Genomic DNA, 21,272 nt, shown 5'->3' on the forward strand with positions numbered 1-21,272 from the left:
AGTAGCACTAGCATCACGGCGTTGGCAAAATACTTATCAAAACCGTATTTTTACAAAACTTTTATATTTTTCCTACAAAGTGTGGATCAAAAGCTTTCGTTTGATGTAAAAAAAGTTCTTAATTCATCAATTATTTTGTAAAATAAAAAATAGTTTCTCTCAGTAGTGCTACTATAGGAACAATATGTTTACTATAGGCGCATAGGAGCTCAAAATTTAAGCAAAACTAATTATTTCGATCATTTTTTGAACAAAATCAAGCTGTGTATCAATGGTACTTAGATAAATAGCTTCTGACCTTCATGTCAAAACATGTTTTGAAAAGATTTATCGCAAAACGGCCGTAAAAAGCCACTAGTGCTACTATAGGGGACTGTCCACTAAGGGAACACCGACCCTACTATAATATCTTTTAGTTATTCAAATTACGTTTAGATTATCATCATTAATGATTTGGCATATTACATAAAAACTTGGGTGTTGTAATCGTGATAAATAAAAAAACTTCACATTTCTCCATTTATAAGAAATGACTTGTACCGTTTTAAAGTCAATAAGAGTGGTTTCTGAATAATCGGCCGGCATTGTTCGTGTAACTATGATTCCGATCGCAAATTGTATTGAGGGTTACGTTGAACAGTGGTTTGTTTCAGCATTTGCCAGTTATCCATTTATTTGGACAAGAAAAATTTCTTTCACAAAGACTACTCAAAATGCAACATTGTACAAAACTTCTGGTTTATTTCCTTAATTGCGAGTTACTCATTGAAACCTGCCAACGTTTCCCCAATCCTGCGTATCTCCGTTAGCTGACTTCTACTCAACATCCTCTGAGCGCGCAACCGCTGCAAAACGTCTAGTTGTCGTCTGATTCCATCGATAGTTTCGTCCGGTGTATTACAACTGGTCTGCATGGACGTGCCAATATTGGTCAAACTTTTGGAACTATTAGGTCTTAATCTCTTAGCAGCGGGACTCGATTCTTCACTGCGCGTTACAGCAGATAATCCGAAGTCATCTTCGTCATCAGGAAACAGCTCATCAATTCGGTCGCTTATATGCTGAATGATTTGTACCGCTTCTGGTACCTTGAGACATCGATGTACCGGCGTTGTAATAGAATTCTCCGTATGCTGTAAATCGTGTTTTGAATTGAGCAGCTCTTTATGAATGTTTGCTAATGCTGAAGATATGGATTTATCGAAATCGGTCTTATTCGTTTGAGATTGCTTCAGCTTTTCAGCACTATTTAAAGCGAGTACTTTAACCAGTGCGTTTTGATCTACAGCAAGACGAGGTAGAATTTGGCCAGCTTTTTCTGGGATTACGCTTGCAAGATCTATCAGCATGAGCTTAGAAGAATCACTTAGCAAGTAGACTATTTCCGTGATTTTCTCACAAGCGATGGTTTTCAAGCTGTTTGAGCATACGTTGAGTTCTAAGAAACGAATAGTTATCATTAATAGCGTTTGAACTAATGTGTCACATTTTGCTGCTGATCGTTTATCCAGCCTTAATCGCTTCCATAACATAATTACATCACTTTCAATGTTCTGCATTAGATTTCTGTTGCTACAAGTCGCTAATAGACGAAGAATTTCAAGACATTCATACAAGCTTTCCATCGATGGTTTCCCAAGCAGGTTTGCACAACTTTGCTTGACACGTCGCAATAGTAACTCTTCAGCTGTATTTGTGATGGATTTGTCCACTGACTGTAACCAAATTGCTGTCCACAATTTATAATTGCTTCTATCCGCTATTGGATATTTTTTCAAAACCTTTTGCTGCGTACTACTCGGAAGAAATAAAAATATGTTATGGATCAACCTTCGCACAAAAACTACTTTGATCTGCGTAACAAACGGCGAAAATCGATCGTTAACATCTTTCCAAAACTTCAAATACTGCAACTGAAGATCCACGGAGTGATAGCGTAGATAGATACTCCATATGTCCAGCCCCATCAGCTCAACCCAATACGAATCGTGAAGGATCATGGCTACCAATGTTTCCTCGAGCAGTTTTTGGCGCCTTTCCGAAGGATTCTTCGAACACATAAGAACGAAGGCCGACAAGTTAACTGATAGCTGACGGTAGATATTCGGGTTCTTGTTGAAAACGCGATGGCTCTTAGATATGTAGTCGATGCAGCATGTCAATAAGTTACAGTCCGTTGTGTACAAGTCGATAATATCTGGGTTCCGTTTTTCAGACAACACTTTCGAAATAACAAGTTGAATGATATTATAAAAAGCTAATATTTCTTCCGTCGTTTGAAAGTTTGTTGATGTCAAAGCCTGGCCAAAACGTGAAATGGATTATAGTGAGAGTTCTATAACTAAATATTCAAGAAGTTACCTTAGCAAACCTCTTTGTTCTAAAGATCAGTCCAACCACGTTCATGTAACCTACTATCAAATACTGTCGTACCCCATTGGTGAACTCTTCTTTCATATTCCTTGACTGAAGTGCATCCTCAATTGTTACAATGGTTTTTAAAATAGCATGATATTCGCTATATTCATCGACATTTATGAGCTGCAATAGTTTGATGAAGACACGTAGCATTAGATTGATGAGCCTCAATTTCACCATATCATTTTTAGTGAACTCTTCATTTTCCAGCAACATTTTGAAAGCCATCTCAATGTCGGAATTCGTTTTCAAGAGAAGCGGATGTGACCACGTAGTATCATTCATTTTAATGACCATTTCATGTAACGAACACAGTTTCCCGACCGCCTTCCACGCTTCCGTACACCGTATGTTGTCTAGTCCGACAGTGAGCGATCCAATTTTGCAGAATGTGGCTATGACTGTCAAAGAGAAATATTTAATCTATAATCGAAAGCTTGAATTACGTTCACCTACCATCTTTCAGACAACTGAATTGTTCTTCCACATCAGTATGCTGAAAATAGTATCCAGGTTTATCGGACGGAGCCATCAGGTGCACCATTACGAGCTGGATTCTCTGGCAGATTGTGAACAACTGTTGAACGATATCCTGCTCGTTCGATTCGCACTGTACCGTCGCCTTGCTTCGGGAAATTATCTCATAGCTTCGAACGAGAAATTCCAGAAATATGGTCGTTGTACGGTACAGCTGGTAGGTTTCCGACACTTGGTACACGTACTCGGCAAAGTTCAGCAGTATGTTTGCGAACGAAAGAAACGATTTGAGGTTGTCTATCAGGAAACAGGACAGGGCGCTATCCTTCAGTTCTAATGCGATCTAAAAACGAAACACGAGATAATGTGAAAGGATCTTACTAAGCAACTAAGCTGAAATTGGAAAGCGACTATTGAAAAGTTTTGTGCTTTGTCCTGGAACCTAAATTTATAATTTATGATTATTATATTTTTGAAGACATAATAGAGGATACACTGGTTGTTTAAATATTGACTAACTGAAACATGCAAATAAATTCCCATGATTTACTATATACATCTGCTGCCGGCAAGAAAAGCATGACGTTGATCACCTAACTTGATCACTTTACTGCTGTCGAGATCCCTCCACGATGCGTCTAAAGGTTCATCCAGAATTACTTGCACGAGAAAGAGCTTCAGGAATCTTTACGGTAATTCTTACAAAGATTTCTTTAGGATTTTTAAGGGATGCTTCAAGGTAGTGTTTCCCAGCCGGTGCAAAGTGGGAAAATATGGACCCAAATCGGCACCTAATTTATGTGGCTTCTTGCGGTTCTCGAAAACCTTCATATTCCATACAAAACACGTCAAGGAATCGAGTATTGAAAAAACACTCTACGATTAAGAACAGTGGTAACTATGTTTCTTGGAAAATCTTGCTATTTTTCTGTTGTAACTAATTGCGGATAATTGAATGTATTTTTAATGAAGCAGTAATACGATATGGGTAATATGATGGAAAACACTTCATTTAGTGTCAATGACTAAAGCGCCCGTTTTGCCCTAAAATTTGATTTTTTCAAACATATATGTATATCAATATTTACAACTGATTGAAGCTTTTCAAATTATACTTTCCCAACGCAGAATCATCTGAGGAATACAATGGACCATTTAATTTGGTCTCAGTGACTAAAAAAGCCCATTTTGTTATAGAAATGATTTTTTCTGGAATAAAGTACAGTTGTAGCTGATTGCGACAAACGAAATATGCATTTGCTTGTGTACAATATGGGTCAAGACTGTAACGCGCAAAAATTGGGCAACTTCTGTCGAAAATGCATTAAAAACCTGAAATGCTGCATTTGGAAGTTGAGTGTATATAAAATGGTTGGTATAGTGGTTTCTGCGGTCGTGTACATACACGTTACATGTCACCAACACTACTTTAAGATTGCTGGTTGAAAATATAAACAAAGATCAGCTGTTCCCAGCAAAATCAAACGGCAGTATTTTCAACCAGCAAATTTGCGCACGTGCTCGTGACACCGCTCGGCGAGAGCTCAATGGTGAGTTTTCACCTTTTGATCTCCCGTTTTCAAAATGACGTCCAAGTAAGAGGAACAGTGTGTCAAAATTATGCCCCCGCGGCAAAAGAATCCGACGTTCTCGTACGAAACTTATGTGAAGGCGGATTTAAAGCAGCTTCCGGAACAGAAGTTTTACACTGCATTTGGAAAATGGAAGGTGGCCAAAATTTTCAAAATCATCAAACTTTCGAAATAATACCTCGTCCTGCATGCCATACGCACGAGTGGTATAAAAAGTGATATTTTCATCACTACGGGAACCATCAATCAAGAGATCTACGTCTAAGAGTGCCTCGAAAAGCGGCTACTACCACTCTTGAAGGAACATCCCGCATAGAAATATACAGTTTGCCTAATTATCCAAACAATAAGAATCTTCTAACTGAAATGGTAAATGCATGCGAAACAGTTGTGTTTATGTTGAACAATTAAACCCCAAAACCTATAGACCATAAATAACATTTTGGTTAATCCATACCAAATAATGACAATTTATTACAGTGTATCGATACAGTTCAACAATATAGGTGTCAAACTAGCGGATATAGTAGCAATATAAAACACCCTTTCGCCAAATTGTTTGTTATTATATACGTGCAACACACTTGCACATGTGCAAATTACTATACGCAACCTTTATTCGACAGTTTGACAAATTGTCATTGTTGGTGAGCGATTTTATTACACGCTCAAAAATTAACACGAAAATGCCACTATTTAAATTTCACACAAATGTTCAAAAATCTTAATCCTTGCACACAACTCGTCCAATAAAATGATCCGTAACTCAAAATTTGAGTTGCCCCCACTTTCTGTTGAGATTTGTGAAAAGAAGAGAATAAATATTAATTTCTGAAAGAAATTTATTCAACTATCGTGAAAATTTTTGTGAGTGCACCGCAGACAGCATGCTAATCTTTGCACTGTTTACCAGCGAAAAGAAAAAAAATTAAAAATCATCGCTGCGAGTTACTTTTTGTTCCAGTTTCGTGAAAATATATTTATTTGCGGAATAACTGGGTGAAAAAACTGGGTATTAAAATCAAGAACAGCAGGTATGTAATCAGACTTTATAAAAAACAAACATGTAACTAATTGCCTTTTCCCATAAGAATCGTGAAGCTGCGGCGATCAAATCGAGCGAAAAAGGCAACGGATTTACCGGCAAAAGGGATGTTACACACCATTCTACAAGTCCGGAATAAGGATGTTTAGAATCCGATTCAGCCCACGTAATGGATCTTGATGCACCGTTGGAGTCGAAGGAACACATCTTCTAGAATTGCAGCTGCGGAATTGGTCTCAGTGAAGTGATTATTTGTTGCTTACTCAGAACAAAAAATACCGAAGTGAAACCTATAAATTTCATGGATAAACGCGAAAATTTATTATTAAACTTTGAGCAATTGTGTGGTCGCCTAAAGACTATCTTAAAAAAATAAAAAAAATCTTGCATAATAATGTTAATCAATGTGATTATAGTGATACTAATAATGATTGTGTTTGTTTTTTTCATCATAAACAGTGAAACATGAAATACGTGTAATACAGATTCATTATGATTGAAAAGATTACCGCCTCAATAATTTACTTTCAAGAATCATTGTTATCTGTTTAACTAAATTAGACAATGAGACGGATTGAGTTTGTCTTGCACGCATTTTCTTGATTCATTGTTTTTTATTGAAATTATCCACCAAATATCACATTATGTTAGAAATATAACAGAACAATACATCATACTGTTAATTCACTATATTGTACCGTAAATCAATAATTACTCAAACATTATTTATTTTAATTACGATTTTATGGTTTTATTGTTTCTAAACTGTTTGCCTTACAATTAATTTGTCAAAAAATGGATAATATATCTACCATTTGGCGAACTGTGAACGACAAATTTTGTTCGAGAAAATCGTCGTTTTTAAATGGTTACATAACTTAACCGCCTATTTCCCACATTGTTATTTTCTCATTTACCGTTCGCCAAACTGTCAAAACCGTTTCTGTGATTGTTGCTTTATTGTTATTACTCATGGTTCACGATATTGTTCAGATATGGGTTCAAATTGTTGTGGACAATATGAGAAACAGTACAAGTATGGTTCATAATTATGCGGGATAATAGACATATGCTGTTCAGACCAGACTTGGCGAGCTGTCAATATGGGAAAAAGGCATTCGAGTGGTACAATGAGAACAACTGTGTTTTGGTACCGTCGTGCGGGGTGACATTGGGCCATAAGGGTAACTTTGGGCCAAGATTTTTACAGCAAACTAAAATCATAATAATGAAACCAATGTTACAAGCTTCAAAAATACATTATAAATAGCCACTGGATGGTTTTGGATTAGTTATTTGACTCTTGTACTAGCCATGAGATGCTTCGAAAATGGCGGTCAAAGTCACCCCCTAGGCCCAATGTCACCCCGCACGGCGGTACCCAAAGGTCACAACCCTTCCAACAACCCCTATCGAACGGCATTGGGTCTTTGTTAGACGGAATTTAAAAAAAAAAAATAAATTCATGGAAAACAAGTAGCAGTTTGAATCAAACTGGCGTTCAGCGACAAATAATGTCGATGCGACCATTGTGCAAAATATTATGGAAGGGGTTAACCTGAAGGCACGGCAGTTCGGATTTGGCAAACCTAAATAATAAATTAACAATATTTCCTTTAAATATATGAATTCAGCTACCAAAATAACATAAAAAGTGTTTTGTATTATTGTTGAACTTCTATTTAATCTTATTCAAGGATGGTTGGGTACAAACTGAATATTTTTCACAGTTGTTGATGACTTATAAATAAGTAGGTTGCTAAGGTACACAACTGGTAGGTAGCTAGGGTCGCGACTGGTGGTATCTATCGACTGCTTTGTTAGTGGCTAACGTTCCTCCCTTCTTATTTCCAGAACATATACGGTTCAAATCTTAACGGCATCCGAATCACTCTCTGTGGCCAGATTGATGGTGGTTCTGGAACAAGAACTGCTGATGGCTGGTCTTCTTCTTCATGCCTCGGTTCTGGTTGATTGGTCTGGATGCAACCACGTCCGGGAACATCTTCGAGTTGACTGGAATCCGCTTGGACTTCCCGGTTGGGAACTATTGGCACCACTTGTACTTCGTTTCGTGATTGGATGGGAACAGGAAGTAGTTCCTGCTCGGCTTGAACTTGTTGAGCGGCGTGCTGTACAGTTAGTCTTGGAGATTGGAGTCCAAACATATCCACCAGTATACCCAGTGGTGTTGAATCCGTTGCTCCGGTTGCTTCTTCACTGGAACGATGCTGTAGCTGGGTGGAGTGCGACCTAATGAGCTTCTTCCGTCCATGCCAAACGTCCAGTAGCACGTTGTGGTTGACTCTACCGATGACCTCGATGATAACGCCCAAAGCCCACTGCCACTTGGTGTTTCTGCAATAGACCTTGGCGTAGACCATGTCGCCTTTTCGGAACTCACGAGGAGTTGCGCCATGCTTCCGGTTGAACTGTTCGTCCTGGCGTTGATTGAGGACCACTGGCTTGGGTTGGTCGTGGTGGAGGAGATGGAGAACCGTCTTCATGTTGCGACTAAGCATTAGCTGTGATGGAGTCCTGCCATTCAGAACACGACTGGTAGTGGTTCGGTCGACCTAGAAAAACGTCTGGAGGGCTTCTGGAATGCTTTCCGCCTCGTTGAATTTGCGCAACGACATCTTGAAGGTGTCCACAAATCTCTCCGCCTGGCCATTGGACTGCGGATGATACGGCGATGTTCGGAAATGTAGAATTCCGTGCTTCCTGCAAAAATCCGCGAACTGTTCCGATGTGAACTGCGTACCGTTGTCGGAAACAATGACGTTGGGAACGCCAAAGCGGCCGAACAGCTCGTCGAGGAACTCAGTTACAGCTGATATTGTTGGGGATCGAACGATGCGAATAGACCATTTCCGTCTGACCTAACCCCCAATTTTTATATTTTTCTTTGAAAGGCGATTATTTTTTATGATTATTGACGCTTTCAGATATTTTTTGTATGCACTCCTGATTTTCTTACAATTTTTTAAAAATTTGGGAATTTGAGGTGAATTTTGTCGTGCGGCACAGTTGTTTCAACCCTGTGGGTATAGAAAGTGGAGATTTGGCCAAAACTTACAACATCCCTGCATTGAATGTTTGTAGACACAACAAAATGTCAAATCCAGCAACAACAAAATTGACTCGCTCGTTGGTTTGTTGCTTATCAACCTCACGCTAAACTTGTTCCGCTCAAAAATGAGTACCGGGTGCACAAAAACACTCAATATGCGGAATTTGCTTCCATTTTTCTCTTGATTATAAAAGCAAGTTTTTCAGGTTTTTGTCTATTTAAATAGTAAAAGCGGAAGCAAATGGGGAAACAAATTTCGCATTTGCGACCATTTTTCAGCTTTTCGATGGAAAAAATCCCCGAACACTCCCCATCTTGCCAACGGTTAACTGTTTGCTGCCACGTTGAAGATGACTGACAGTTCCATCACAAATAATCCATTTTCAGCGATCTGCATGTAGCCAATAGCCAACATACGTATAGGCTGAGTGCGAAGGAGTGCGAAATGCACAGATTTTTCACTTCCTCAGACATTTTTGCATTCGTTGCCTTATTTTCTGTAGATCACAAAAACACATGCGATGCGTGAATCTGGTTAAGCGTGCTGTTTCTATGCGCTCAGCCACCGAAATCACAAGTACTCCACGAAAAATGGCCGTCGTTGCAGCTGAACAAATTTGATTTTCATCTTTGAAATCCCATTCCAAATAACCCATTCACCTCATTGCGTGAATCTGCCGTGGTGCGCCGGATGATCAGCGATAGGTTCCTGCTCTCTTGTGGTTTTGTGGCCGGAGGTAAACTGGCACGAAGATTTAATTGCGCGGGAGCATATCATTTTTATTCCTGGATGTCCATGGAAGCCGGGGTGGAATCTGAATCAAATCGAACAGCTCTTGCAACCTCGAAAGCGGAAATGTTCCGGATTTTGAATTGGGGTCAAATAGCTTAAAAGACGATATGCTGCCACACAGTGAAATTTATCGTCGCCAATTTTCCAATGACCGCATACCCAGGATAGAGTAGGGACCTTTTCAGGTTGAGCACCACGGCAACTTCCTACGAAGATAAGAAGGAGATCTTTAATCTGTTCGTGAAGAATTCCGTCACGATGGCTGCCTTCGCTCTCTGATGGTTCCAGTTTCCACTTGTTTGGGGTCTTGAAAATAAAACGGGGAAATATGTTTGCGCACGCAATTAACTTTAAGGTTCCGATGATGGAACCTGTTAAGATAGATAGGTCGTTTCCGGGACGGAAACGACCTATCTATCTTAACAGGTTCCTAACGGGGTTCTTAACGGGGTTTGCAGTCATCACCATTACCAAAAATAGGAAAAAGTAGTGCATCCAAACCCAAAGATCAACAAAGATGAGACCAATGTTCTAAATTCACTTAGGTGGTGCAAATCACTGAAGCATGTCACTATTTCTTTCTTTTATTTGCCGGCTGACGTCACTATTTGCTCTGCATAAGAATAACGAAAGAGTAAAAAAGAGAACTAATGTCACGCATCAATGATCTGCGCCACCTGAGTAAATTTCATTCATGGGAGTAAATCCAGAAGCTTGAGTGGAGACCACGAAGGAACAGCTGATCAAAATTCACCACAACGTGGAGATAAAATCATAGGGGAAAAAGGGGCCTGATAAATATCGGAGAGAAATAAAATGTAAAGGACCGTGGGGCGAACTGTCGTGCCGCCAGTTTTTCATTGTTTTTCAATAGTTAGGGGCTACAAAACATATGGGTTCCTTTGGGAAGTTTGTCCAGTAAATTGAAAGAAAGCTCATGAGCAAATAAAATTTTTTGACGGAAATGGTCTATTTCTGGCAACTTAGTGAAGGCGTCCACCACTATGAAAAAGTGCAGACCGTTGATTGGGCCAGCGAAATCGATATGAATACGCTCCTGGGGAGATTGAGCGAAATCAGCAATGTTGTCATCGATCTTTCGCCAGTACACGTGGCTACGTGCAATAGCTTTCATCCGCTCCTCGGTGGAGTTGCTTGAGAATCCGCTGACGAAATCTGTTCGGGATCACCAAACGGTTGGACATCATGACGCAGCCCTTCACTACCGATAGTGCGTCTCGATGAGCGAAGAACGGCCGAACTTCAGTGTAGTGATCAGAAGCGATTATATATGGAAGATTAAAAATTTATTATAGAGGAAAAATTGAAGCGGTAGTAAAATGTTATTCTTATAATAAATAATAATAACTCAGATTGTTGCGTAACTGTATTATGTTATAAAATGCAAGCATCACTGGCAACACAGTAATTGAGAAATGAAATCATTCGAGAGAAATTTCATACTCATAAAAAAAGCGAAGCAAAGGCTGAGAAGCTTCGATTCTGGAAGAACGCTAGAAAGAGAGATACACCGAGAAAGAGAAAGAGTGCGGAATCCAACCTAAAATTGGTTTGTCATGGTCTCACGCTATTAGAGAGTCGTTCTATTCGCGACTACGAAACAAAAAGAGATTTACAAAGCACTCGCACTTATGGAAAACCTCGTAAGGAACTGTCATCGTGTGCGTGAAAAAAAAGCAAAAAATATATCTCCCTTGTTTTTCTCACAGAAAACCGAGGAAAACAGCAGCAGCTTCGTAGTCCCGAATTGACAGATTTTGCGACGATCGGACGCTTGACGCGCAAATAGTTCCCGGACCAGAAGCGGAAGAATTTCAACCGATCCAAAATGGATGGACGCGGTCACCACATTCAGGACTAGCGATGTCATCGAGTTTGGTAGGCCATCAACGCTGGTTGTTCTTTCAGCAGAATCGAGGCGATGATCATGGGCGTAAATAGCCATCAGACTTAAGGGGGCCACGCCCCTTCTCATGAGACATAAAAGTCGTAAAGGATTTAGATAACTTATCAATGCTTGTTTCGATAATATTTGAGAGCAGAGTTGGGAAAAAATCTGAAATTCATTCTACAGTAACCAAACAAAGCCAATCGCAGTCAGCGAAGCCAGTGAAACTCATGCCTATCGCTACTGTAGGCAAAGAGCCTTAAAAATTGCAAAAAACCCGTTGCTAAGGGCAACCCAAAATTACTGTAGAAAAATGTTCTATTTCCCGCTGCATTTCCCGCATTTTAAGCCTTCAATGACACTAACGATGTAGAAAATTCATGCACCCCACATAGGCTACTTGATGAGATTCACGTTTTTGAACTACTGTACTGGGAAAGCCACGTGATTTTCGCGAAATTCAAGCCTACTACTATTACCATTCCCAGCACTGTTTGAGAGCCAATCCCAATCTTATAGATCTCGAAAAGAATACATGGATTTAAAAGCAGACTATAATCAGGATTTACCTTTTCAATTTGATTAGAACTAGATTTTTTTTCAAAGGTATAAAACAAGATAAAAATTCAAATGTATCAATTCAATTAAGGTTCAATATCAATGTGAAATTCTAACCTCTTGAAGCCGACAAGTCAAAAAAAAAATCCAAGCTTTAAAAAAAAAAACGCTTGCTAGTTTGAAAATATGGATTATTGCTGCTCAGCATTTCTGTAGCGAACGATTCATTTCTCTAAACCTCTCGAAACCAAAATTCGAACATAGGATTGAATAATACTTTTTTTGTTAGAGTTAAAACTTTAAATCCTAAAGCTGCTTGGCTACTATCATATTGAAGGATTGAAGGTTTTTTTGTATTCAAATAAAGCTGTTGTCAGCCAGGATGGAAGGTATTTTGCTCATGATCAGGCACGATCAGGCAAATTTCGCTAAACTTGAAGATAATATGTGAATTAGGGGTAATTTGTAAATTTCTCTGCAAGCTTATATGAGTCGAACTTTTGTCCCGCTGATTCGAACTTTTACCACAATAGGTATGGGCCAAAAATTGATCCCAAGCAATTATGTAGTAACTAATACACCTCAGCCTAAAAACTCCCTTACATAGAAAAACAAAGAAGATTTTATCCTTAATTATTTCCATGCAATGAAAGTTTGACCAAAAATTATATTTTTACGTCCAAAAACAATAAATAACCATAATTTTTCCAAATCTCAATCGATTCTTATGATATTTGTAGTGAAAGTCTCTTACTTGAACATTATGGCATTCATCAGCTTTGATTTAAATTGAGCTAGAAATCTTAAAAATAAAATCTTGTCCCACTCGAACTATTGCCCCACTAATGTACAATTTTGGGCTACTAAAAATCGAAAAATAAATTCGGTCGGTCTTAAAATATAAATCAAGCATAATTCTTCAATCCGACGTATCTGCAAAAATAAATAAATCGAGATTTGCTTTGCGTGGGCTTGACAAACGCATAATCTACGTACTGAGTCTATAAAAGTATTCCAACAACCATTTTTTTGAGTTTTAGAAATAAATTTTTATTATGCCCTATGTGCACTTTACTCAGTGTTTTTAATTTGGCTACATACACCCTTCGCTCGCAAAGCGACTCAACTGTCAACATTTTTCATGCTAGCACATACACCGTACATATGCTCATAGTAAAGCGACCTATATGCAGAATCAAAACCTGAAATTATAAATATCAAATACGCCATACTGTTTCCGAATCACTAAACATGTTGGAAATCTAGAGATTCGGATTTCCACAGCTGCAGCTAGCTGACGGATCGGCAAACTGATGTGGAACATCATCAGTATTCGGTTTTGGACAATATTTCTCACCAAATTTCTCACAAGAACTGTTCTCCTTCTACTTTTGTTACTCACGGTTCCGTACGGTGCTCCTGTTGGTCTAGTTGAAATTGGAAACATTCGGAAACCAACATTCGTTGTCGTTGAAAGTTGAAACTGACGAATTGACTAACTTTATTACGTTTCATGGGAATTTTCAAACCGGTGTATGTGCAACTTCAAAACAATACTGGTGTATATGACGTGACGCATGTGAAAAACGAACTGTCAAACCGACGCATCAAGCAAGGTGTATGTATCAATCAAGGTATGGTATCGACGAACCATCCATGGTGTATGTGAGCAGCACAAAGCAAAAGGGTTTATTCGATAATTTTACCAGTTTTTCAATGTAATTCAAAACAAATCGGAATTGTTTAGTAGTGGTTAGAAACAGTGTGCTTTTTCTCAACTTCTAGTAGACACAGCAATAGAAAAACTGCAAAACATTTTAAACAGGATTTAAAATTATTTACAATATGTTGCATCGCATTTTTCTCGAAACCATCCGATTGTTAGATACGCCGATTTAAAAAATTAGGCTTGAAATGTACGATCGAAAAAAAACATAAATAGATAAATACATGAGCTCATGCTTGAAAAACAATCAGTTTTTGTATAGTAGATTGACACAGATGTACCACAATACCTAAAAAATAATGCGGCCTCGGGTTAGGCATTGGATATAAATAGAAAGCGTTTTGTTTGGATGGGCATCTAATTCTTCCGAAAGAGGTGCACTTTGCGAAAAAGGATTACGTGATTATTGAGCTGAAACCGAATCCAGGTTAACTTCTGCGTCCATGAGTCCTCTCTTGGCGAAGGGGTTACGCGTCCTAACTAGAGATCAGAGAGTCGTGATTTCGATTCTCACTGAGAAGACGTATAACTTTTTCGCAAAACTTCACATCAATTTGTCCATTTTGATCCATTTGCAAAGAATATGTAATGTTTAGCTTTTCGGTAGTTACTAAAAACTAGTTTTAACTATATTGCCATTTCTTCTTCATTTTTTTCGGGGGGCCAGGCCCCCCCCCCCCCCCTGGCCCCTCCCTATTTACGCCAATGGCGATGATAAAATCCTCCTCCGGTAACTGTCGATGAGGCGAGACAGAACGTCGGCGTATCCAAACTGCGTGATGGACACGTATTCGATGTCGAAGTTGTAGCACACAAGCGTCAGGGCCCAACGTTGAAATCGATTGGCCGTACACTGAACCAAGGAATCATGTCATATTTATCTGAAAACACATTTAGTTTTTTTCCATGTAGCTTTTCACATAACGCTCATCAATTTATCACATAAACTTGTTCGATTTCTTTTGAATTAAATTCATCTGATAGAACACATACATTCAATGCAAATTTATCATACGAACCATTGGATTTTGCCAATGAGTGTTATGTGAAATTCAGATGACAGTTATTGATATTGTTAGTGATTTTTATAAGAAATTATAATGAATTTAAAATGATGCTTTGTCAGTTTTTTTCCAGTAGAATTGATGAACAATATAATCATAATTTAGAAAAATACTTTATTGATACATTATCGGCATTTGTGTGAATGAACGATGCATTAATTACATTGGATAACCGATTAATTTAGATATGAAAAATTAATTCTTCTGGGTAGTCTTCTGGATGGTCCTTCCGATCTTGTTCCATTGACTTCAGCTTGCAATGAAGTTTATGTATTCTGTAAATTCAAGTCCAAAAGGATTAACTTAAATTCAGCTTTTTTGTTTATGTATAATCAACTTACCTTTTACTATCATATACAAAGTTTTATGATTCACGTCTTCAAACTATAATTTATTTCCAAATACACCGATGATTTAAGAGTCAAACTAGCCATCACGAGGATTCCGCTATGGAACAGTGGCTAAATTTTCACATCAGCAAATCCCATAACATTCATCGGATTAAATACATAACTTTTGTTCATATATGTTTCACAGGGTTGATAATTGAATATTATGAGGTATCATAATGAGATTTATGTGTTTTTTACATGACTATCAATGGACACACATGATGTGAATCGGATTTCATTTATCGGGAGAGTATAGGCCCAAACGCAATGATAGCGGAACGGCAACGGAAAGCGGAACCGGTTCGCCAGCATGGACTACAACAAGCTTGTCGACTCAGTGTTAGTTCAATTTCATTCGTTGTCAGCTCAGTCGAGATGGTGTGGTTCATCCTGGCGAACCGGTACCGCATTCCGTTGCCGTTCCGCTATCATTGCGTTTGGGCCTTATGTGACGTTTTTAATATTTTTTATGATATTTGTTGGTTCAGTGTATGAAGCAGAATTCCCTTCTTCTGTCCGAATATCCGCAGGAGGCCAGTCAGCCTGTCAGGAGAAAACAACTCTGTCGAAGACGCCATCTGTCTAAGTGGTCAGGCTGCTGAGATATTTGTGAAACAAATGTTTTATGCACACTAGCGCCGGCTTGTGGCAAAATTTTGAATCAACTAGCTCGAACAATGATAGTCCTTGAGTTACCGAACAACTTTTCCGAAGACGCCATCTTTCTAAGTGGACAGGATCCTGAGATCTGGGAAACAAAAGTTTCATGCTCACCTGGGTGCTGCGGTCTGACTCAATTTGCTTGTCAAGCGGGAGCCTGATTGTCGGAGCCAAACATTCCAGATTGTGGTTATGTTACTTGTGAGAGAGTAATGTGATCTCTTGAGAAAGTATTGTAATCTCAGAGATAAAAAATATATTTAATTTGCAACAAATTGTTTAATAGTCTAAATAATATTTGAGACTTATTTTAACAACAGTGTACCTAATATTCACACAAGGATAAATACTTGACTTTCCATGCGCAATATTTTGTCGGTTGAGTATTTTTTCTCCTTTTGGCTTTTAGCCACCCAAATAATCTTTAAAATCAAAGCGTTCGAGATGCTGACGCCATCAGTGATTCTGAAATTGATTAATCAGAATCGTCGTTTTCGATGTTATTCGGTTTGATGCTAGGAATCGATTTGATACATCTTATTAGCCCACCTTATTGATTGAGAGGGTATGCTACGGCCGGAATAATAAAACCATCGACATGATCCTTTCAATTGCTCCTCCGGCAACTTTTGAACGAACTCAGCGTTGTAATCCAAAGGCACCGTCACATAAAAACGGAATAGATCCACGGACTTCTAGCAGACCCACTATTAGCCGATTTCGAGCTAGGACGCATTCAAGCTCTCCAGAGAGATCAGAGAGCGAAATTTGATAAACAGAGAACTCAAAGTGACGTTTGAGGGACTAATACGACAAACTCAATTCTTCACATGAAGCATGTTTCAAGATTTGCTTGAAAATAAAAAGGGATTCAATTCGCAGCACCCAGATGCTCACTAGCGCCGCCTAGTGACAAAATTCCGAATTTCTTGCCAAAAATAATTATAGCCCTTGAGCTACTGAACAATTTTGCCGAAGACTTCATCTTTCTAGCTGGTCAGACTCCTGGGATATTCGCAAAACCAAGGGTGTTGTACAAAGTACAACGCGCGACTACTCGCGTTACAAAAATACGCGCGACGACCGAAAGGTTAATGAGAAAGACATCTAGGATCTATTGAAACACTCACTAAAAGCTACGTGAAAATTCACGTAGCAGCTACATGAAACTTCGATGGAACTGACGAGTTCTATTTGTTCATGCGTTCATTCAGTGATACCAATGATTCACGTGAGTGCTACGTGAAAAGTGCAATGAAAAAAAAACACGTATGTTTTCACGTAACAATGACGTCTGGATTATTTTGAGTGTAGTGTGGTGCTTCCTTCAAAGAGCAAATCGCGCAAATCGTCCACTGCAGTGAGGCAAAAAAACTTAATAGTTTCTTAAGGAATAATTATGATTTGGCGCCACAACGATTATTGTTGAAATTTGTATGTTTTACTTATGATTTTGGTGAAGAATTTCAGGAATGAATTTCATAAGTCAATCAATGAAATTCGGTAATAAACGTAATGATAATAACTTAAATCGAACTATCAATCGATAATGTTGTTCGCCTTTTATTTCAGGCGTGCACAAAAATTGACATGTTTTGATAACATGTGATCTGTTTTCGATTAACTTGTAGCCAACATGTAAAGCGGAGTAGTTCTTCTAGCGATTGCTATGATAAATATTTCAAGTAATTGTTATTAAAGAATTCAAAGCTCTCACTTATGAAACTTATGATCCCATTTTCGAAATTTTTAAGCGTGCAATGAAACCATAATTTGGCTGGTTCATAAGTCTTAATTTATGGAAAACCTAAGTATTTTTGCCTCAGTGTGGAAGCATTAAAGTGTCGGTGTCTTAGGTGGCATCCACAAATTAAGTAACGCTCTAGGGGGAGGGGGAAGTAGGCTCAAGCGTTATGGCTCATACAAAAAATTTAAATTTTTCATACAAAAAGCGTTACGGAGGGGAAGAGGGGGTCAAAAGTTTTCAATTTTAGCGTTACGTAATAAATGGACGCTGCCTTAAAAAAACTTAGATTTTTTAACGGTCTGGAGTGGCACCGTGATTTAGTTACTTGAAATATGCTATACATCAAGTATCTATCCAAATATATCGCTAAAACTAATAATTTCAAGCAATGCTAAGAACTTGATTATACAGTAAGGACCAGATTTTGTCAGCCCCTCGATGAATTTTAGGCTGACAAAATAGGAAACCTGATAAAATCGGGTCATTTTATTTTGTTCTTATTTTTCAAATTTTGACGTGTTACATGGTTACATGGACTTTTAAGAGGGCGATGGACATGGGAGTAGTCAGTTTTTTTGGTCAGGGGCTCCCCCTCCCTTATATTGGTAATATCGATTTTTTTATTTTATTTTATTTTATTGATGTACAAGGGGGTCAGGGGCCAAGTCTCCAGCATAAGTTTAAAAACTCACACCTTCCATAATACACCGGGGGTTTTGGAGTTTGGGAAGTAGGCAACGCAACATCTTTGACCAGAAGGTTCTTTAAGTTTTGCTTTTACTCTAGACTTCCCCTACACGTATGAATGATGCAAGGTCGAAAGAACATGAATCAGTCATACATATAACGGTAGTGAAGTGTTTTGCCTAAGGATATGTGAAAGGAGGGATTTTGTGTGGTGTTTTGTAAATCGCTCTGTGGAACAAATTTGTTATTAGTTAAATAATAAGTTCATTTGATTTACCTTTCAATTAGTATTCAATGATTACAGAAACTTTATACTTAACAAAGGCGTGGAGTGCAGCAAGCTAGGTGGGCGGATCAAGTGCGTATCGATTTGGCGAGCGTGGGGCAGAACCGAGGATGAAGAGATGCGACCGCAAACCGACGTTTTCTCGATCATTACGCTGCCATGATAAGAGATGCCTTTCCTCTTCGATGAATTATTCCTCGAAGCGGGTTAGATATGAAAACAAGGATAAAGAGAGAAGGAATGTTAGTGATTATTACATGCTTTATGGCAGTATTGGCGTACATTGAAGTCATACAAAATAGGCTCTTTGGATTCCCACGATAACAATCCCTGAAACTAATGATAAACAACAAAAAATGAATCCAAAAGAGCGAGAACCTTGATGTTTCAATGACAATCCAGCTTTATTGCATGTGAGAAGTTCTTGGTGATATTCTCACAACGGCCATTTAGAATGGCTCGACGGATGTAGATAAAAGATCATTATGATAAAATTAACGCGACGACATGTTAGTAAACTCAAAACGATTATTATATTTGCAACTGTTAATTTAAATAGTTAAGCTAAGGGCCGGTTATTGCATATAACTTTATAGATAAGCAGCAGTAAAGCACGAACGCGAATCCATCCCATCTTCAAATGCACAACACTTCATTCTGGAATTTTAGAACTTCCATGTTGTAACTTGTTCACACAAGAAATCTGCCTCGACCGAGTTGGCAGAACGCGCCCATACCCCTTTCTGAACCAAAGGACAGGGAACTAATACCATGATACCTTAATTACAAATACAAAAGCTACTTCTATGTTATTTCCACTACTACGCTCACGATAATTATGTTGTGATCGTTAGAATAAAAACGATAGAGGTTACTACTACATAACAGAAATACTACCCAAAGAACGCTATTGTCGCCAGTGTTGGTGTGATAAATGCAAAGTAGTGCAAAAATGCGTAGAGGATTAAATAAGTTATTAATTACAGCATTTTGTTCAACAATATTATAATAATATTATGAAAGATATTTCAAAATGAAACATTTCAGTAACAGCAGTGCCATCAGTTTTCTAATTATTATACATATATCAGTAACATTACTAAACTATCTCTAACACCGCTACAACCTACCTTACTAAATAACGCAATACTGTAAAATGCCGCAATTCAGAACATTTTGGAATATTTCTCAAAAATCGTAAATTATTGTTAATGACAATTTTAATTGGAATTATTATGCATTACCAGCATATACAAATAGCGGTATGGACAAATTTCAAAATTTTTCTTAAATTTCGATTAATTTTGGACCAAATATGCGGATTTAGGCGATGCGCTGAATTACGGCACCTTACGGTATTACTAAGGTAATAATTACTACATTGTTAGTAAACCTAACATAAATGTCTATTTTCAATGACCTGTGAGACGCAGAGACCACCCGCACCCACTCTTGCGCCTCGTGGTCTACTGAAAAAGATTTATGTATATTGAACTAATACTACTATTAGAAATATTGCTACTGATGAAGGTGATCGTTGGTTTCCCAGTCTTGTTAGTGATTTGAGTGTTAGTAGAGACTGGTAGTGAGCCCTGCCGGTCCCTCCAGCATTACGCGTAGTTATCTGGTATTAGATCATGCGACAGTAACTAAACTCATGCTGAAGGTGTGATAAATCAAGTGTAAAATATATTTAAGCATTGAAACACATGTCATTATTTAATTTAAAACTATTAGACTAGCTTACATTTTATAAGTTATAATTACGATTATTTTCGCGATCAATATATTAGTATTAGTATATTTCACAATATCAACAATATGCAATCACTTGATAAATCACCGTCAATCCCATCACCTAAGGGCAGGGCCTTATATTGGTAATATCGATTTTAAACACTTATTAAAAGGCATTGCCATTGCTCCATGCGTGCATGACATCAAACATCATCATCAATTTTAATGTAAACGTGGTAAAACATGACGATAACACTTTTTTTTGACAAATTTAAAATAGGCTGACAAAATCGGGTCAAAAAGCTGACAAAATCGGGGGCTGACAAAATCGGGTCAGTACTGTATATTGAACTGTTTATCTTAAGATTATCTCTTATTTCGAATAAAAAAACACCAAGAGAGAAATTAGGTGGCTCATCGCAAAAGGTGAACACACGAAAAAAAAATGCCATATTTTTTTTTTCGTTTTCCACTTTTCCATATGCATTTTTTGACGTTTTCCTTAGGTGGCTGGTATTGCCCCAATCATCCTAAAAATTGTTTTCGATTTCTTTGAGTGCAACACTTATTCTAGTACTACACGTTTTGTAGACAACGTTTAAATTCTCTTTCCAGCAAAATTTCACTTTTTTCTGATAATCCAATCAAATTAATGTTTTATTTACCAAATTTGGACCAAACCTGCACCTACCTTATCCAGATGCTTCAGCAGTTCCGGCAACAGAACCGCCGACACCTCCGTTTCGAACTCATCCGGCTCGAATCGATGCACCACTTGCCCAAAAATGAACTCGTACACCTCGACGTCGCTTTCCTGCCGGCGGAGGCTGTTCAGCGACAGTCTGGCCACTTTTTTCAGCGGAATCCGATCCAATTGATCCCCGGCCAGCTGAAGGTCCTGAAATGTTTGTACTCTAACGTCCTGGTCGCTCATAATTTCGTAGGGAAACGATTTAAACGCTATTTTTACAAGATTTTAACTGAGCATCTGATACAAACAACGCGCGACTGGAAATTTTGTTTTCTGTCAGTTCACCACAAAATACAAAAATGCCGCGCGATCGTGATTCACTTCCTGATCAATAAGCCCTTCAAAAATGTGCGGATT

General features: G+C 38.3%; 1 protein-coding gene across 1 annotated transcript; it reads right to left on the reverse strand.

Annotated features, from left to right (window-relative positions):
- Nucleotides 1–717: 717 nt before the first annotated feature.
- LOC110675918 lies at nucleotides 718–21,185 on the reverse strand. The gene is made up of 4 exons (XM_021841944.1): nucleotides 20,856–21,185; nucleotides 2,875–3,238; nucleotides 2,362–2,819; nucleotides 718–2,300 (listed from the first exon to the last, which is right to left on the reverse strand). The coding sequence occupies exons 1-4, from the start codon at nucleotides 21,096–21,098 to the stop codon at nucleotides 759–761; spliced, it is 2,607 nt and encodes an 868-aa protein (XP_021697636.1). The 5' UTR covers nucleotides 21,099–21,185; the 3' UTR covers nucleotides 718–758.
- Nucleotides 21,186–21,272: the final 87 nt, after the last annotated feature.

Source organism: Aedes aegypti, chromosome 2, assembly GCF_002204515.2.
Source record: "Aedes aegypti strain LVP_AGWG chromosome 2, AaegL5.0 Primary Assembly, whole genome shotgun sequence".
Lineage (NCBI taxonomy): Eukaryota > Metazoa > Arthropoda > Insecta > Diptera > Culicidae > Aedes > Aedes aegypti.